Source organism: Mirounga leonina, unplaced genomic scaffold (genome assembly GCF_011800145.1).
Source record: "Mirounga leonina isolate KUSES-001 unplaced genomic scaffold, KU_Mleo_1.0 Mir_204, whole genome shotgun sequence".
Classification (NCBI taxonomy): domain Eukaryota; kingdom Metazoa; phylum Chordata; class Mammalia; order Carnivora; family Phocidae; genus Mirounga; species Mirounga leonina.
In genome coordinates, this window is record NW_023270513.1 from 21,760,250 (window position 1) to 21,776,387 (window position 16,138).

The 16,138-nt window shown below is 37.7% G+C and overlaps 1 protein-coding gene across 1 annotated transcript in view; it reads left to right on the forward strand.

Moving 5' to 3' along the window:
* Nucleotides 1–16,138, forward strand: part of DIAPH2 (diaphanous related formin 2) — a 959,330-nt gene that overhangs the window by 445,362 nt on the left and 497,830 nt on the right. Inside the window, exon 19 of the mRNA XM_035028841.1 lies at nucleotides 9,956–10,050. Within this exon, the coding sequence (XP_034884732.1) occupies nucleotides 9,956–10,050 (95 nt within the window). The remainder of the gene's footprint in view (nucleotides 1–9,955; nucleotides 10,051–16,138) is intronic.

The following is a 16,138-nucleotide window of genomic DNA, read 5'->3' on the forward strand; positions in this document are numbered from 1 at the left end:
ATAGGTGGAAAATTCCTCAACATCATGAAGGCCATATACAGAAGACCCACAGGTAATACCATCCTCAATGGGGAAAAACTGAGAGCTTTTCCTCTATGATCAGGAACAAGACAAGGATGTCTACTCTCACCATTACTGTTTAACATAGTACTGGAAGTCTTAGCCTCAGCAATCAGACAACAGAAAGAAATAAAAGGCATCAAAATTGGCAAGGATAAAGTCAAACTTTCACTATTTGCAGACGACATGATACTCTATGTAGAAAACCTGAAAGACTCCAACAATGCTTGCTAGAAGTAATATATGAATTCCCCAAAGTTGCAGGATATAAAATGAACTTGCAGAAATCTGCTGCATTCCTATACAGCAATAGTGAAGCAGCAGAAAAAGTAAATAAGGAATCGATCCTATTTGCAATTGCACCGAAAACAATGATACCTAGAAATAAACTAAAGAAGTAAAAGATCTGTACTCTGAAAACTACAGAACAGTTATGAAAGAAATTGAAGAGGACACAAAGAAATGGAAAAGCATTCTATTCTCATGGACTGGAAAAATAAACACTGTTGAAATGTATATACTATCCAGGGGTGCCTGGGTGGCTCAGACGTTAAGCGTCTGCCTTCAGCTCAGGTCATGATCCCAGGGTCCTGGGATTGAGCCCCACATCGAGCTCCCTTCTCAGTGGGGAGCCTGCTTCTCCCTCTCCCACTCCCCCTGCTTGTGTTCACTCTCTCGCTATAATCTCTCTCTGTCAGATAAATAAATAAAATCTTTAAAAAAAATGTATATACTATCCAAAGTAATCTACACACTTAATGCAATCCCTATCAAAATATCACTATCATTTTTCACAAACAATCCTAAAATTTGTATGGAATTACAAAGGACCCTGAATGGGCAAAGCAATATTGAAAAAGAAAAACAAAACAGGAGGCAACACCATTCCAGATTTCAAGTTACATAACAAAGATACAGTGATCCAGGCAGTATGGTACTGGCACAAAAATACACACATAGATCAATGGACTGTAATAGAAAACACAGAAATGGACCCACAGTATATGGTCACCTCATCTTTGAGAAAGGAGGAACAAATATCCAATGGAGAAAAGATAGTTTCTTCAGAAAATGGTGTCAGGAAAACTGGACAGTGGCATGGAGAAGAATGAAAGTGGACCATTTTCGTACACCATAAACAAAATTAAATTCAAAATCAATGAAAGACCTAAATGTGAGACAGGAAACCATCAAAATTCTTGAGAAGAACACAGGCAGAAACATCTTTAACCTCGACCATAGCAACTTATTACTGGACACGTCTCTGGACACAAGGGAAGCAAAAGCAAAAATAAACTATCAGGGCTTCATTAAGATAAAAAGTTTTTGCACAGCAAAGGAAACAATCAACAAAACGAAAAGGTAGGAGAGGAGGGGGGAAAGATGGCGGAGGACTAGGGGACCCTATTTCAACTGGTCCCCAGAATTGAGCTGGATATCTACCAGACCACTCTGAGCACCCATGAAACCAGCCTGAGATGTAAGATCTGGATCTCAAAAAAACAGAATATCGCAGGTGGTTGGTTTTGAGGTATGAAGTGTGGAGCCGTGATTCTGCGGGCAGATATCACAGGATAAACGGCAGCGGGAGGGTGCCTGGCCGTGGGGATCCTGCACCGCCGGTGAGCAAGTTTCGCGCGCTGGGGACGGGGCACAGACTCGCAGACCCATAGCAGCGGGGAAAGGACTCTAGGGCAGCCCCTGGGCTGGAAACCCGGAGCAGTGGAGTTGGGTGCGCATGAACTGGGAACGGCTGGCGGTTTTAGAAGCACAAAGGGCAGAGATGTGCCCCAACCTGGAGGCAGGACTGGGAGCACTGCGGAGGGGTGCGCAACCCAGACCGCTGCAGTTTTTAGGAGCAGGGACAGAAACGGAGACAGTGTGTCCTGGAGAGCTCACTGAAGAACAGACTGTGGTCTTTCTGCTCTGAGGCAGAGGGTTGGAAACAGTCTCTTCTGCTTTGACTTGCAGAAGAGACACGGAAAGCCGCCAGGGAAAGCCTCCAGAGAGCAAAAGCCCCAAAGACTGATTCCCGCTGAACCCATCCCCCACCACAGGGGGGCAGGGCAACACCGCCCAAGCAGGGTTGCCTGAGTAACAGCGCAGCAGGCCCCTCCCGCAGAAGATAGGCTGGGAAAACAAGAGGCCAGCAACCCTAAGGTCCCAAGAAAACAGGTGCATCTTGCTTGGGTTCTGGTCAATAATTTGGACTCTATACATTCCCTCAACCACCCACCAACAGAATGACTAGGAGGAGGAACCCCCAAAATAGAAAAGACTCAGAGATTATGACTTATTCTGCAGATTTACAAATGGATACAGATATAACCAAGATGTCGGAGATCGAATTCAGGCTAGCAATTGTGAAAACAATGGCTCAAATGGAGAAATCAATTAAAGGCAAGATAGAGTCTCTAAGGGCAGAAATGAAAGCTGAAGTGGCAGAACTTAAAAATGCTATCAGTGAGATCCAATCCAAACTAGATAATCTAACAGCTAGGGTAAGTGAGGCAGAAGAGCAAATAAGAGACCTGGAAGACAATATTACAGATAAAAAGGGAATAGAGGAGGCCAGGGAAAAACAGCTCAGAATCCATGAAAATAGAATCAGAGAAATAAGTGACACCAGGAGGCATTCCCATGTCAGAATCATTGGAATCCCAGAGGGAGTGGAGAGAGACAGAGGACTAGAAGATGTATTTTAGCAAATTGTAGCTGAGAACTTCCCTAATCTGGGGAATGAAACAAACATTCGACTCCTAGAGGCAGAGAGGACCCCTCCGAAGGTCAAGGAAAACAGGCCAACACCCAGACATGTAATAGTAAAACTTGCAAATCTTAGAACCAAGGAAACCATCTTAAGGGCAGATAGGGGGAAGAGATACCTTACATACAGGGAAGGGAACATCAGAATAACGTCAGACCTATCCACAGAGACCTGGCAAGCCAGAAAGGCCTGGCAAGACATATTCAGGGTACTAAATGAGAAGAACATGCAGCCAAGAATACTTTATCCAGCAATCCATGAGTGGCAGAAACTGAAAGAATATGTGACCACTAAGCCGACCCTGCAAGAAATATTAAGGGGGGGTTCTATAAAAGGAGAAAGAACCCCAAGTGTGATCTACAACAGAAATTTACAGGGACAATCTATAAAAACAACGTCTTCACAGGCAACATGATGACAGTTAATTCATATCTTTCAGTAATCACTCTCAATGTGAATGGCCTAAACGCTCCCATAAAACGGCACAGGGTTGCAGGTGGATAAAAAGACAGGACCCATCCGTATGCTATCTACAAGAGACTCATTTTGAACCTAAAGATATATCCAGACTGAAAGTGAAGGGATGGAGAGCCATCTTCCATGCCAGCGGACCTCAAAAGAAAGCTGGGTAGCAATTCTTATATCAGGCAAATTAGATTTTAAACTAAAGCTTGTAATTAGAGACACAGAAGGACACTATATCATTCTTAAAGGGTCTATCCAACAAGAAGATCTAACAATTGTAAATATCTATGCCCCCAACATGGGAGTAGCCATCTATATAAGCCAACTGTTAACCAAAAGAAAGAGTCATATTGATAGCAATACGTTCATTGTAGGAGACCTCAGTACACCTCTCTCAGCAATGGACAGATCATCTAAGCCGAAAATCAACAAGGAAAGGAGAGCTTTGAATGATACATTGGACCAGATGGACCTCATAGATATTTACAGAACATTCCACCCTAAAACAACAGAATATTCATTCTTCTCGAGCGCATATGGAACTTTCTCTAGAATAGACCACATCCTGGGTCACAAATCAGGTCTCAACCGATACCAAAAGATTGAGATTATTCCCTGCATATTCTCAGACCAAAATGCTCTAAAACTGGAACTGAATCACAAGAAAAAATTTGGCAGAAATTCAAACACTTGGAAGCTAAAGACCACTCTGCTCAAGAATGTTTGGGTCAACCAGGAAATCAAAGAAGAACTTAAACAATTCATGGAAATCAAGGAGAACGAAAACTCATCGGTCCAAAACCTATGGGATACTGCAAAGGCAGTCCTAAGGGGGAAATACATAGCCATCCAAGCCTCATTCAAAAAAATAGAAAAATCCCGAATTCACCAACTAACTCTACACCTTAAAGAACTAGAGAAAAAGGAACAAACGATGCCTAAGCCACGCATTAGCAGAGAAATAATTAAAATTAGAGCAGAAATCAAGGAATTAGAAACCAGAAACACAGTAGATCAGATCCACAAAACTAGAAGTTGGTTCTTTGAAAGAATTAATAAGATCGATAAGCCACTGGTCATACTTATCCAAAAGAAAAGAGAAAGGACCCAAACTAATAAAATGATGAATGAAAGGGGAAAGATCACGACTAACACCAAGGAAATAGAAACACATATTAGAAATTACTATGAACAACTATATGCCAATAAACTGAGCAATCTGGATGAAATGGAGGAGGCCTTCCTGGAAACCTATAAGCTGCCACGACTGAAAGAGGAAGAAATTGACAACCTGAATAGGCCAATAACCAGTAACGAGATTGAAGCAGTGATCAAAAACCTCCCAAAAACAAGAGTCCAGGGCCTGATGGATTCCCTGGGGAATTCTACCAAACATTCAAAGAAGAAATAATACCTATTCTACTGAAGCTGTTTGGAAACATACAAACAGAAGGAAAACTTCCAAACTCATTCTATGAGGCCAGCATTACCTTAATCCCCAAACCAGGCAAAGACCCCATCAAAAAGGAGAATTTCAGATCGATATCCCTGATGAATATGGATTCCAAAATCCTCAACAAGATCCTAGGTAATAGGATCCAACAATACATTAAAAGGGCCATCCACCACAACCAAGTGGGATTTATCCCCAGGATGCAAGGGTGGTTCAACATTCGCAAATCAATCAATGTGATAGAACACATTAATAAGAGGAGGGAAAAGAATCATATGGTCCTCTCAATTGATGCAGAAAAAGCATTTGACAAAATACAACATCCTCTCCTGATTAAAACTCTTCAGAGTATAGGGATAGAGGGAACATTCCTCAAGTTCATAAAATCCATCTATGAAAAACCCACAGCGAATATCATCCTCAATGGGGAAAGGTTGAGACCCTTTCCTTTAAGATCAGGAACATGTCAAGGGTGCCCACTGTTGCCACTGTTGTTCAACATAATACTAGAAGTCCTAGCAACAGCAATCAGACAAGAAAAAGAAATAAAAGCTATTGAAATTGGTAAAGAAGAAGTCAAACTCTCTTTTCGCAGATGACATGATAATTTATGTGGAAAACCCAAAAGACTCCACCCCCAAATTACTAGAACTCATGCAGCAATTCAGTAATGTGGCAGGATACAAAATCAATGCAGAGAAATCAGTTGCTTTCTTATAGACTAACAATGCAACTGTAGAAAGAGAAATTAGAGAAAAGATTCCATTTACAATAGCACCAAAAACCATAAGATACCTTAGAATAAACCTAACCAAAGAGGTAAAGGATCTATACTCTAGGAACTGCAGAGCACTCATTAAAGAAATTGAAGAAGACACAAAAAGATGGAAAAATATTCCATGCTCATGGATCGGAAGAATTAACATTGTTAAAATGTCTATGCTACCCAGAGCAATCTATACCTTCCATGCTATCCTGATCAAAATTCCAAGGACATTTTTCAAAGTGCTGGAACAAACGATCCTGAAATTTGTATGGAATGAGAAAAGACCCCAAGTCGCCAAAGAAATGTTGAAAAAGAAAAACAAAGCTGGGGGCATCGCCTTGCCCGATTTCAAGCTCTATTAGAAAGCTTGGTGATCACTAAGACAGCATGGTAGTGGCACAAAAACAGACATATAGACCAATGGAATAGAATAGAGAACCCAGATATGGACCCTCAACTCTATCGTCAAATAATCTTCGACAATGCAGGAAAAAGTATGCAATGGAAAAAAAGACAGTCTCTTCAATAAATGGTGCTGGGAAAATTGGACAGCCACATGCAGAAGAATGAAACTCGACCATTCTCTAACACCATTCACAAAGATAAACTCAAAGTGGATGAAAGACCTCAATGTGAGACAGGAAGCCATCAAAATCCTAGAGGAGAACATAGGTAGTCACCTCTTTGACATCGGCCACAGGAACTTCTTTCAAGATACATCTCCAAAAGCTAGTGAAACAAAAGGAAAAATGAACATTTGGGTCTTCATCAAGATAAAAAGCTTCTGCACAGCAAAGGAAACAGTCAACAAAACAAAGAGGCAACCCACAGAATGGGAGAAGTTATTTGCAAATGACACTACAGATAAAGGGCTGGTATCCAAGATCTATAAAGAACTTCTCAACCTCAACACCCAAAAAACAAATAATCAAGTCAAAAAGTGGGCAGAAGATATGAAAAGATACTTCTCTGAAGAAGACATACAAATGGCTAACAGAAACATGAAAAAATGTTCATCATCATTAGCCATCAGGGAAATCCAAATCAAAACCACATTGAGATACCACCTTACACCAGTTAGAATGGCAAAAATGGACTGGGCAAGAAACAACAAATGTTGGAGAGGTTGTGGAGAAAGGGGAACCCTCTTACACTGTTGTTGGGAATGCAAGTTGGTACAGCCCCTTTGGAAAACAGTGTGGAGGTTCCTCCAAAATTTAAAAATAGAGCTACCCCGTGACCCAGTAATTGCACTCCTGGGTATTTACCCCAAAGACACAGATGTAGTGAAAAAAGGGCCATGTGCACCCCAATGTTCATAGCAGCAATGTCTGCAATAGCCAAACTGTGGAAATAGTCGAGATGCCCTTCAGCAGTTGAATGGATAAAGATGTGGTCCATATATCCAATGGAGTATTACTCAGCCATCAGAAAAGATGAATACCCAACTTTTACATCAACATGGATGGGACTGGAGGAGATTATGCTAAGTGAAATAAGTCAAGCAGAGAAAGTCATTTATCATATGGTTTCACTTTTTTGTGGAACATAAGGAAATAGCATGGAGGACATTAGGAGAAGGAAGGGAAAAATGGGGGGGAATTGGAGGGAGAGATGTACCATGAGAGACTATGGACTCTGAGAAACAAACAGGGTTTTAGAGGGGAGGCGAGAGGGGGAATTGGTTAGCCCGGTGATGGGTATTAAGGAGGGCACGTACTGCATGGAGCCCTGGGTGTTATACGTAAACAATGGATCGTGGATCACCACATCAAAAACCAATGATGTATTGTATGGTGACTAACATAACATAATAAAATTTTAAAAAATAAAAACAAACAAAAAAAACGAAATGGTAGCCTCTGCAATGGGAGAAAATATATGCAAACGACATATCTGATAAAGAGTTGCCATCCCAAATCTATAAAGAACTTTTCAAACTCTACACCCAAAAAACAAATAATCCAGTTAAGAAATGGGCATAAGAAGGTATGTCTGGGTGGCTCAGTCAGTTAGGCTTCTGACCCTTCATTTGGGCTCAGGGCATGATTTCAGGTTTGTGAGATTGAACTTCCTGCTTCCTGCTACAGGTGGAGTCTGCTTGAGATTCTCTGGCTCTGTCTGCCTCTCTCCTCTCTCTCTCACTCTGTCTCTGTCTCTTTCTACCCCCATCCCTCTCTCTCTAAGTAAATAAATAAAAATCTTTAAAAAAAAATGGGTAGAAAACACAAATAGACACTTTTACAAAGAAGTCATCCAGATCCTAACAAACACATGAAAAAATGCTCAACCTCACTCATGATCAGGGAAATACTAATCAAAACCCCAATGAGATACCATGTCTTGCTTGCAGAATGGCTAAAATTAACACAAGAAACAACAGGTTTAGGTGAGGATGCGGAGAAAGGGGAGTCCTCTTGCACTGTTGGTAGGAATGCAAACTGGTGCACTCACTCTGGAGAACAGTTTGGAGGTTCCTCAAAACATTAAAAATAGAATTATCCCAATATGCATCCATTGCACTACTAGGTATTTACCCAAAGGATACAAAAATATATATTCAAAGGATTATATGCACCCTGGTGTTTTTAGCAACACTATCAACAATAGCCAGATTAAGGAGAGAGCCGAAATGGATGGATAAAGAAGAAGATTTGGTGTGTGTGTGTATATATATATGCTATGGGATATTACTCAGCCATCAAAAAGAATGAAATGTTAGCGTTTGCAATGACGTGAATGCAGCTTATATGTATTATGCTAAGTGAAATAAGTCAATCAGAGAAAGACAAATTCCATATAATTTTATTCATATGTAGAATTTAAGAAAGAAAACAGATGAGCATGTGGGAATGGGGAAAAGAAAAAAGAGAGAGGGAAACAAGCTGTAAGATATTCTTAATGATAGAGAACAACCTGAGGGTTGATGAAGGGAATAGAGTGGGGGATGGGCTATATGGGTGATGGGTATTAAAGAGGGCACTCTTTTTGATGAGCACTGAGTGTTGTATGTAAGTGATGAATCATTGAATTCTGGTCCTGAAACCAATATTGTACTTTATGTTAACTAAATTTAAATAAAAATAAAAAACCTGTTTAGTGAACCTTAAAGCCTTCAACAAATCAGTCCGCCATTAAATACACTTTTGCTGAAGCAGCTGTGCAGTTAAACCCATCTTCATTTAACTAGGCCTTACATTTTACTCTGACATATTCTCCCCTCTGTATTAAATTCAGCATTTTTTTTTTATCACAGTAGACATATGTTTATATTCTGAGGACACTCAAACACTATGCTTGAGAAATTACAGCACATCAAGCATTTCTAATTATGCAAGGAAATACCATGGGAGTTTATTTTGTTAAGGGATGTACAGTAGGGAATCAGATTAAAATAAGCAAGTCATCATTCTCCTGTGAGTTGGAATGTTGCTGTCAGAAAAGAAGTCTACTAATAGTTGTGAATGTGTGCATTGCTTAACTGAGAGTACAGTTTCTTTATAAAGTGAATGCTCAGTAATTAAAAAAAAACACAGTATGATCTTAATTGCTAGTTGATATCTGTCAAACATTATTTATTTAGATTATGGAGATCTCACTTGATGTTTATGTCGAGGTAATCATTTGCCTAGATAGTGAGATTTTGTTTTTCCTTTAGGCACCAGTGAAATCATACAGACCTTTACATGAAAGAAAATTATGAGAATATATTCATGTTCTGGTGATAAGAATACATGAATGTTCATTAAAATGTGTGCTTAGTGGAAGTTGAAGTGGAATGTGTTGTTGAAAAATACTTTTTGAATTAGTTTAAGCTATTCTCAGTGTAATCTGTTGATTTATTTCAGTATGACCTAATACATATCCAATAAAGAAAAAGTTGAGAAGGGAAATTGTGAAAATATAGAGCTACTACTAGTATACCACATGATTTTCAGGAGGAATTCAGATAACACTGATGATTCAGACACTTTAATTTTTTCCTATGTGGGAGAATTGCAAAGTAGATTGATACGATTTTTTTTGTATTTGGTTACTTTATTGTCATCTCTGAGAAGTACTGTGTTTAATGCATCTGAAAATAGCCATATTAAATTCAATGTTGAATTAAAAGGCCAACTTGAAATAAAATCTCTCATGAGTCACGTTGTATCAGCTTTATCTAAAATGCATAAGCATGTAATCATCAGTGCTATTGGGGGTTTTAATTTCTATATATGTATGTACATCATGTAATCATTAGAACCTGAAATAATAGGCCATTTTGCTTAGATGAGTAGTGTAGTCTCTCAAATGGAAACTACTTTTGTTTGTTCCTAACTGTAAATTAATATTGGTGACAAATTTCATATTTTATCTCTATGAAAATGAGAATAAGGTATTTATTAGGCCTTTAAAATTTTGATGCTATTCAATTTTTAATAAAATCTACTTTTATTTTAAGCTATCTTCCTAGGATCATATCGTATGCCATATGAAGATATAAAAAATATTATTCTGGAGGTTAATGAAGACATGCTGAATGAAGCCTTAATTCAGGTAACTTGAATATTTTCCTTTTAAAATTCATTTTCACAGGTATTTCTAGAGTGTTATTTTCTCAATGGAGTTGTAGGAAAATGTTCTTCTATATTTTGGTAATAGAATCAGAACTATCTATCTAGCTTTGTTACCAGTAAGAGTATTCAATATAGAAGGTCTGCGTTCTAGTTTTGTTTCTGTCTATCATTCACTGTACATAAAATTGCATGTATTTCATCATCACAAGAACTCTGTTAAGTAAATGTTGTTATTACAATTTTATGGATGTAATAGTGGGGAGGTCAAAAGGTTAAATACCTTGCTCACGATCAATTGGTACATGTAAAGTTATTTTTTGTTAGATACGTAACATGTGCTAGGAATTGTGTCACATTCTTTATATATTTTATCTCATTGAATCCTATTAACAATCCTATGAGGTACGTACTGTTGTCTTCATGTTACAGAAAACTGAGGCTTAAAGAGATTGCCCAATGTCACGTAGATGGTAAGTGGCAGATTAGCAGAGCTGGGATTCAGAACAAGATCTTTCATAGTTCTAAATCTGTTGTTCTTTCTGTTCCCTTATTCTGCCTTCCATGAGCCACTTATTTTAGCTTGCTAAATCTCTGTTTCCACATCAGAGAATACAGATGTATTAAACCAAATAATGTGCTCTGTAGAATAAAGCACTATACAAGATCTAACATACTATTACAGTTCTTGGTATGTCTGGTCCTAATTTAATTTCTGGAAGGGAGAGCTGTGAAGATTTTACCTATAAGGGCATAGTTATTGTAGGTTTTTTTGTTTTTAACCCATAAAGCTTGCTTTGATTTTAAAAAGACTCAGTAATTTATGCTGTGAGAGTTTTACCATACTGCCCTCAGAGTATCTCTAAATTTCAGAGAACCAGTGTCTGTCATTTGAGCAGGCTATGTCAGTATGGAAATTCCTCCATTTTGTAATGTAAGCTTGAGTTACAGATTACCTCATGTAAATGTTTTAAATATAGATATTATAATATAAATATAGGTAAACAGAAATTTATTTTCTAGGGCTAAGTTTTAATGAGTTTATGTAGGCTCTTTATTATCATGACATACTTATGTTAATCTCAGTAAGAGTTACACTTTGATAAATCCCCCTGTGGAAAAGTTAAAAAAAAAAAGTGTGCAACTAGCAAGTGCATATTTCTCTGAGTAGAAATGGAGAGCTGATCACATTTGTCCTGTCTGCCTAAGTCCCATGATTCTTTGCACAAATAGTCAGAATGAGTGAGAAATGAAGTCTAAACATGATTTACTTTTCCCTCTTTTTTTTCACTTGGACAGTTTAATTTTAACGTACAAGACAAAGAAATTTCTGACTCCAAAACTTTTAGTCTTTTCTCTAGAATTAAATTATAGTAAAATGGAACCATATTTTGAAGAATTAATCAATTTAGCCATGTATTTTACCCATTAAAACTGTGTAGCTTTTCCTTCATATACTTTGGTAAATAAAGAAGAATGTAATCATTTAGAATGTGGTCTTTATTTGCCAATAACATTCAAAACATTGATTATTTTTTAAGTAATGTTTTCAACACTTTAGGGAATATAAGAACCAGAGAAAGATTCTCACTTATGAATGTCCCTCTAGTACACAACAAGCTTTTAAAATATATATATTGAAATTTATTATGTGGGATTTTTTTATGTTTCACTTTATTTTGTAACATAAACAATACCTATTTGTTTCTCTTTAAATTGGGTAAGCCTGGTTCAGTTTGGAAGAATGGATTGCTTTCAATTTGGAGATGGCGATAAATTATGTCTAAATTCTTGAATTTGCTGGTTTAATTTTATCCACTATGCAGTGAAAACAACTGCTTTTGAAATCACAGTATTATGCTAAATCTTGGCTTATACTCTGGGAAGATGAGTGATGGAGAATCATAAAGGGTAGATCCTGCCAGGCTCCTTTAGTGTATGTTATACTGGATGTGTCCATGTAATTCCTGTTTGCTGTGAATGGGTTGACCTGGGGTTGTGTCATCGCTTCCTTTTTTCTAGACTTTCATTCACTTTTCTAAGCCTTTATCTCTTCCTTTTTTTTTTTCCACATATTCATGTGTTTTACCCCTTGCATCCTTTGCCCCACAAATTTTGTGCCTTCTTTTTGTTGAAAGCGTACCACTGATGACTTTTTTCAAGCCAGATTGCTTTTCTTCTCAATGCCAGATACTCTGAAATTTCCTCTCATTCCTTACCTTGCTCAATCAAAAATCATTTCTTTAGTTCTGCTTGTAGGAGAAAACAACTTAAGATGTAATTTAATAGTATATATGATTGGGATTGTGCCACTTGGGTATAAGCACAGATGATACGTAACTCAATGTGAGTTTTTGAAGTTAGTAGTATGTTTATTTATCAAACATCTGAGTATCTTTTGTTAAGGAGGAAGGTCCTGGATTGAAACAATTACTCAATTTTCCAGAACACAAAGGTGACTGTTTTCCTCAGGCAAGAGAAAAGATTAAAATCACTACTGTTTTTTTCTCCCTCCCTTCCCAGAAACATTTGCTTCAGTGATGTAAAAGTACATCAATTTGCCATTCACAGGAGCTGTTTACAATTTATGTCTAATTACCATGCAGCACATTGATAATGCATAGCATTAAATATGTATCATCAGATTAACTTTGTTGTATGCTCTATTTGATTACAGTGCTAAATTCCATCCATGCATAATCATAGTGTATTGCTCACAGGAGATGTTTGTTTCCTCATAACAACAAAAACAACAAAAAAACAATTAAGGACACACTGCTTCCCAGAGAGTTAACACTAGCATTATCTCTCCAGTATAGGTCAATAGGCTTTTTCCAACTAGACAACTAATATATTTTAGTTATTTAGCAGGATGAATATCTTATTTTAAAAACACTATATATATAATTTAATCAGTAAGAACAAGCCCAAATTTTCAGGTTATCAATAAAAATACTAATGTTTCCCTTATTTCAAAATATATAAATTTAAGCTAGAAACTGACCTCATTGTGTGGAAGATGTTGAGATGTCTAAAATACAGGAACACATGGAAACATTTTAAAAAGACACCATATTCTGAGCTTGTTGAGGAGCTTTTAATATGTATAATTATGAGTTAGTTCCAAATAATGTGAGCTAAATTTAGTTGATTCTTAGAGTTATTATTTCAGCTTTGAAAGTCTATATCAGTATAATTTAAATTTGATCTACTGAGAAAAAAATCTAAACCAATGTTTTCAGGATATCAGGGGTAAAAATCAAATATTTGTAGGCCTACTTACATATAGAACATTGACAAAGAAATGAAACTAGCACTTGCAAAAAATTGATTTAAATGTTAAGGGAAAAATAAAAGTGTGTTTTACTTGAGAACATTAGTGTGTGTAAATGATTCTTAAATGCTGAGGAAATTGTGTTGCTAGGGAGATTATGGTCATGTTCACAAAACATGTATAGAAAAAAAGGATGATTAACATAGAAGGAAATATAACTGCAGCATAATTCACAAAGATATGTATTGAGCAGAGGTTTTTAACCAGTGGTTCAAAGCCCCACTTTGGGGATTAATAGAGACAATTCAGGGGCTTCTGAACTTAGATATGAAAAATGCTGTATCTTTAGTTTTTAAACTTTAACCTAACATTTAATATTTCCTTTGATTAACAGTGTAGGTAACAGACCAAAGTAGTATTAATAGCACCTCTAACTTTCCACTAATAGAAATAATAAATATTTTCATATCACATTAAATTTGAGGCAGGTATCTTGAAATATTATTTGAAGTCATTAATACTTCAAGATTATACTAGTTATTAAAGCTATCACTAGATCTTATTTTGTAATGCTTTAATCAAGATGCATATCTATTATTATATCACAATTTATTTTTTAAATATATTAACTATTTTAATATAATCTGTTTCTTTTATATTCCTCTGTGTTTTATTTTATTGTGAGAAAAGGATCCATAAACTGGTGTTAAAGGTTTCAAGGCACAAAGACCAGAAACTAGTACAGAAAAGTCTCCCAATCAAGTTGACTGACATAAGTTGTTCTCAGCTTCAGTCTCCCTAGCCACTATCTATAGAGAACACACCACTGTGAAAATCCCAGACCCAGGGATGATGTTAATACACCCTCCTAGTCCACAGAGACCAAGAAGGACCACATTAGAAGGGTAAGAAAACAGCTGTGGTCTGACCATATTGTCCTTCCCCAGATCAGCATAGCACTGCACTGAGAGGGCCCCTGTGGGCCTACAGTTTCTCTAGTGGAAGAAGAGAACCCTCCGTGGACATCTAGCTCCCCCAGCATTGTGGGATGCTTCCCAGAAGGCCCACTCAGGTGTCACCTTATAGAGATCACTGGGGTAATCTGTGTGTGGCGGGGGGGATCAGATAGAGATGGAGAATGGGTATGGGGCTTATACCAACCAGCCCTCAGATCTTGACAGACTACATTCCTACTTGTAAGCAATACCCGGGTAGAGAGCCCAGCCTAGTGTTTCTGACCATCTTTAGAGCCAAATTTGTGGCCCCATCTGTCCAGAGAGTTCGACTGGCAGTTCTGCCTGATTTGGTTCTCTAGTCAACAGGCTACATCAGCCACGGAGCCTATTCTACTGCCCTGCTTGGACAGGGAAGCAAATTTACAGCCATGTACAAAGTGCTGAGCATAGTCTCCAGTTTTATCTGTCCAAGAAGCCTGGCCAGAGAACCCAGGTAGCTGTGGAGCCCATTATATACCTCTGCCTGGGCAGGGAGCCAAGCAACATCCCTGCCCAGCCGTTGAGCATACACTCTGGCCCTGTTTATCCAGGTAGCCTGAAGAGTCACCATGGGAAGGCTTGGAGCCCAACCTACAGTAACACCAAGCCACAGAGTCCAGCCTGTAGCCCCACCCAGCAGTGGAGTACAGCCTATGACCCTGTCTAATGCTGAACACAGCCTGTGGCCTGACCGAGGCAGGGATCCCAGCCAGTTACCCTTTTCAACCATGGAGCATCGTCTGTAGCTCCATCAGAAGTGAGGGAGCCTCAGTCGAGAAGCTTTGCCTGAACAAAAAGCACAGTCTCTAACCCCACTGAACCAGGAATCACAATAAATAAGGTAAAAATGACACCACCAAAGGAAACTAATTGGATCCAATAACTGACCCTAAAGAAATAGAGATCTATGAACTTTCTGAAAACAAATTCACAATAATCCTCTTAAAGAATTTTGGTGAACTACAAGAACACACAGAAAGACAAACAAAATTTGGAAAATAATACATGAACAAAATGAGAAGTTCAACAAAGAATAGTAACCATCAAAAAGAATCAAACAAATCCTAGAGATGAAGAATACAATAACTGAATGGAAGAATTCAATAGAAAATTTAACATCACACTTGATCTGGCAGAAGAAAGAATGAGTGACCTGAAAGATAGATCATTTGAAATTATGCAGTCCCAGGAGTAAAATCAAACAAAAAGGAAGAGTGAAGAAAGCCTACAGGACTATCAGTGGATTTCTCAAGAGAAGCATGGCAGGCTAGGAGATGGTGGGATGGTATATTCAAAATATTGAAAGGAAGAAACTATCATTCAAAACTGTTACACCTGGTAAAGCCATTTTCCGAAATGAAGAAAAAATAAAGATTTTGTTAAAGCTGAAGGAGTTTATCACCACTGGATCTGAGACTCACAAGAGAATAACTTTAGTTTTCAGGACACAGATTGATTGAGAGTGAAGGGATGTAAGGAAATATTTCAAGCAAATGGTAACCAAATGTCTATACTTAGACAAAATAGAATTAAAATAAAAAAGAGGAAAAAGGTCAAAACAACGTCAGAATACGATAAAAGGGTGATTTCATGAAGAAGATATAATTATTATAATAACTATAAATAATTATGCACCCAACATTGGGATACCTAAACATATAAATAGTAATAGAACTAAAAGAACTAAAAAAAACCAAAAACCAAAAAAAAAAAAAACCCAGCAATTCAGTAATAGTTGGGGACTTTAATACCCAGTTTCAACAATGGATAGGTTATCCAAACAAAGAGTCAATAAGAAAACA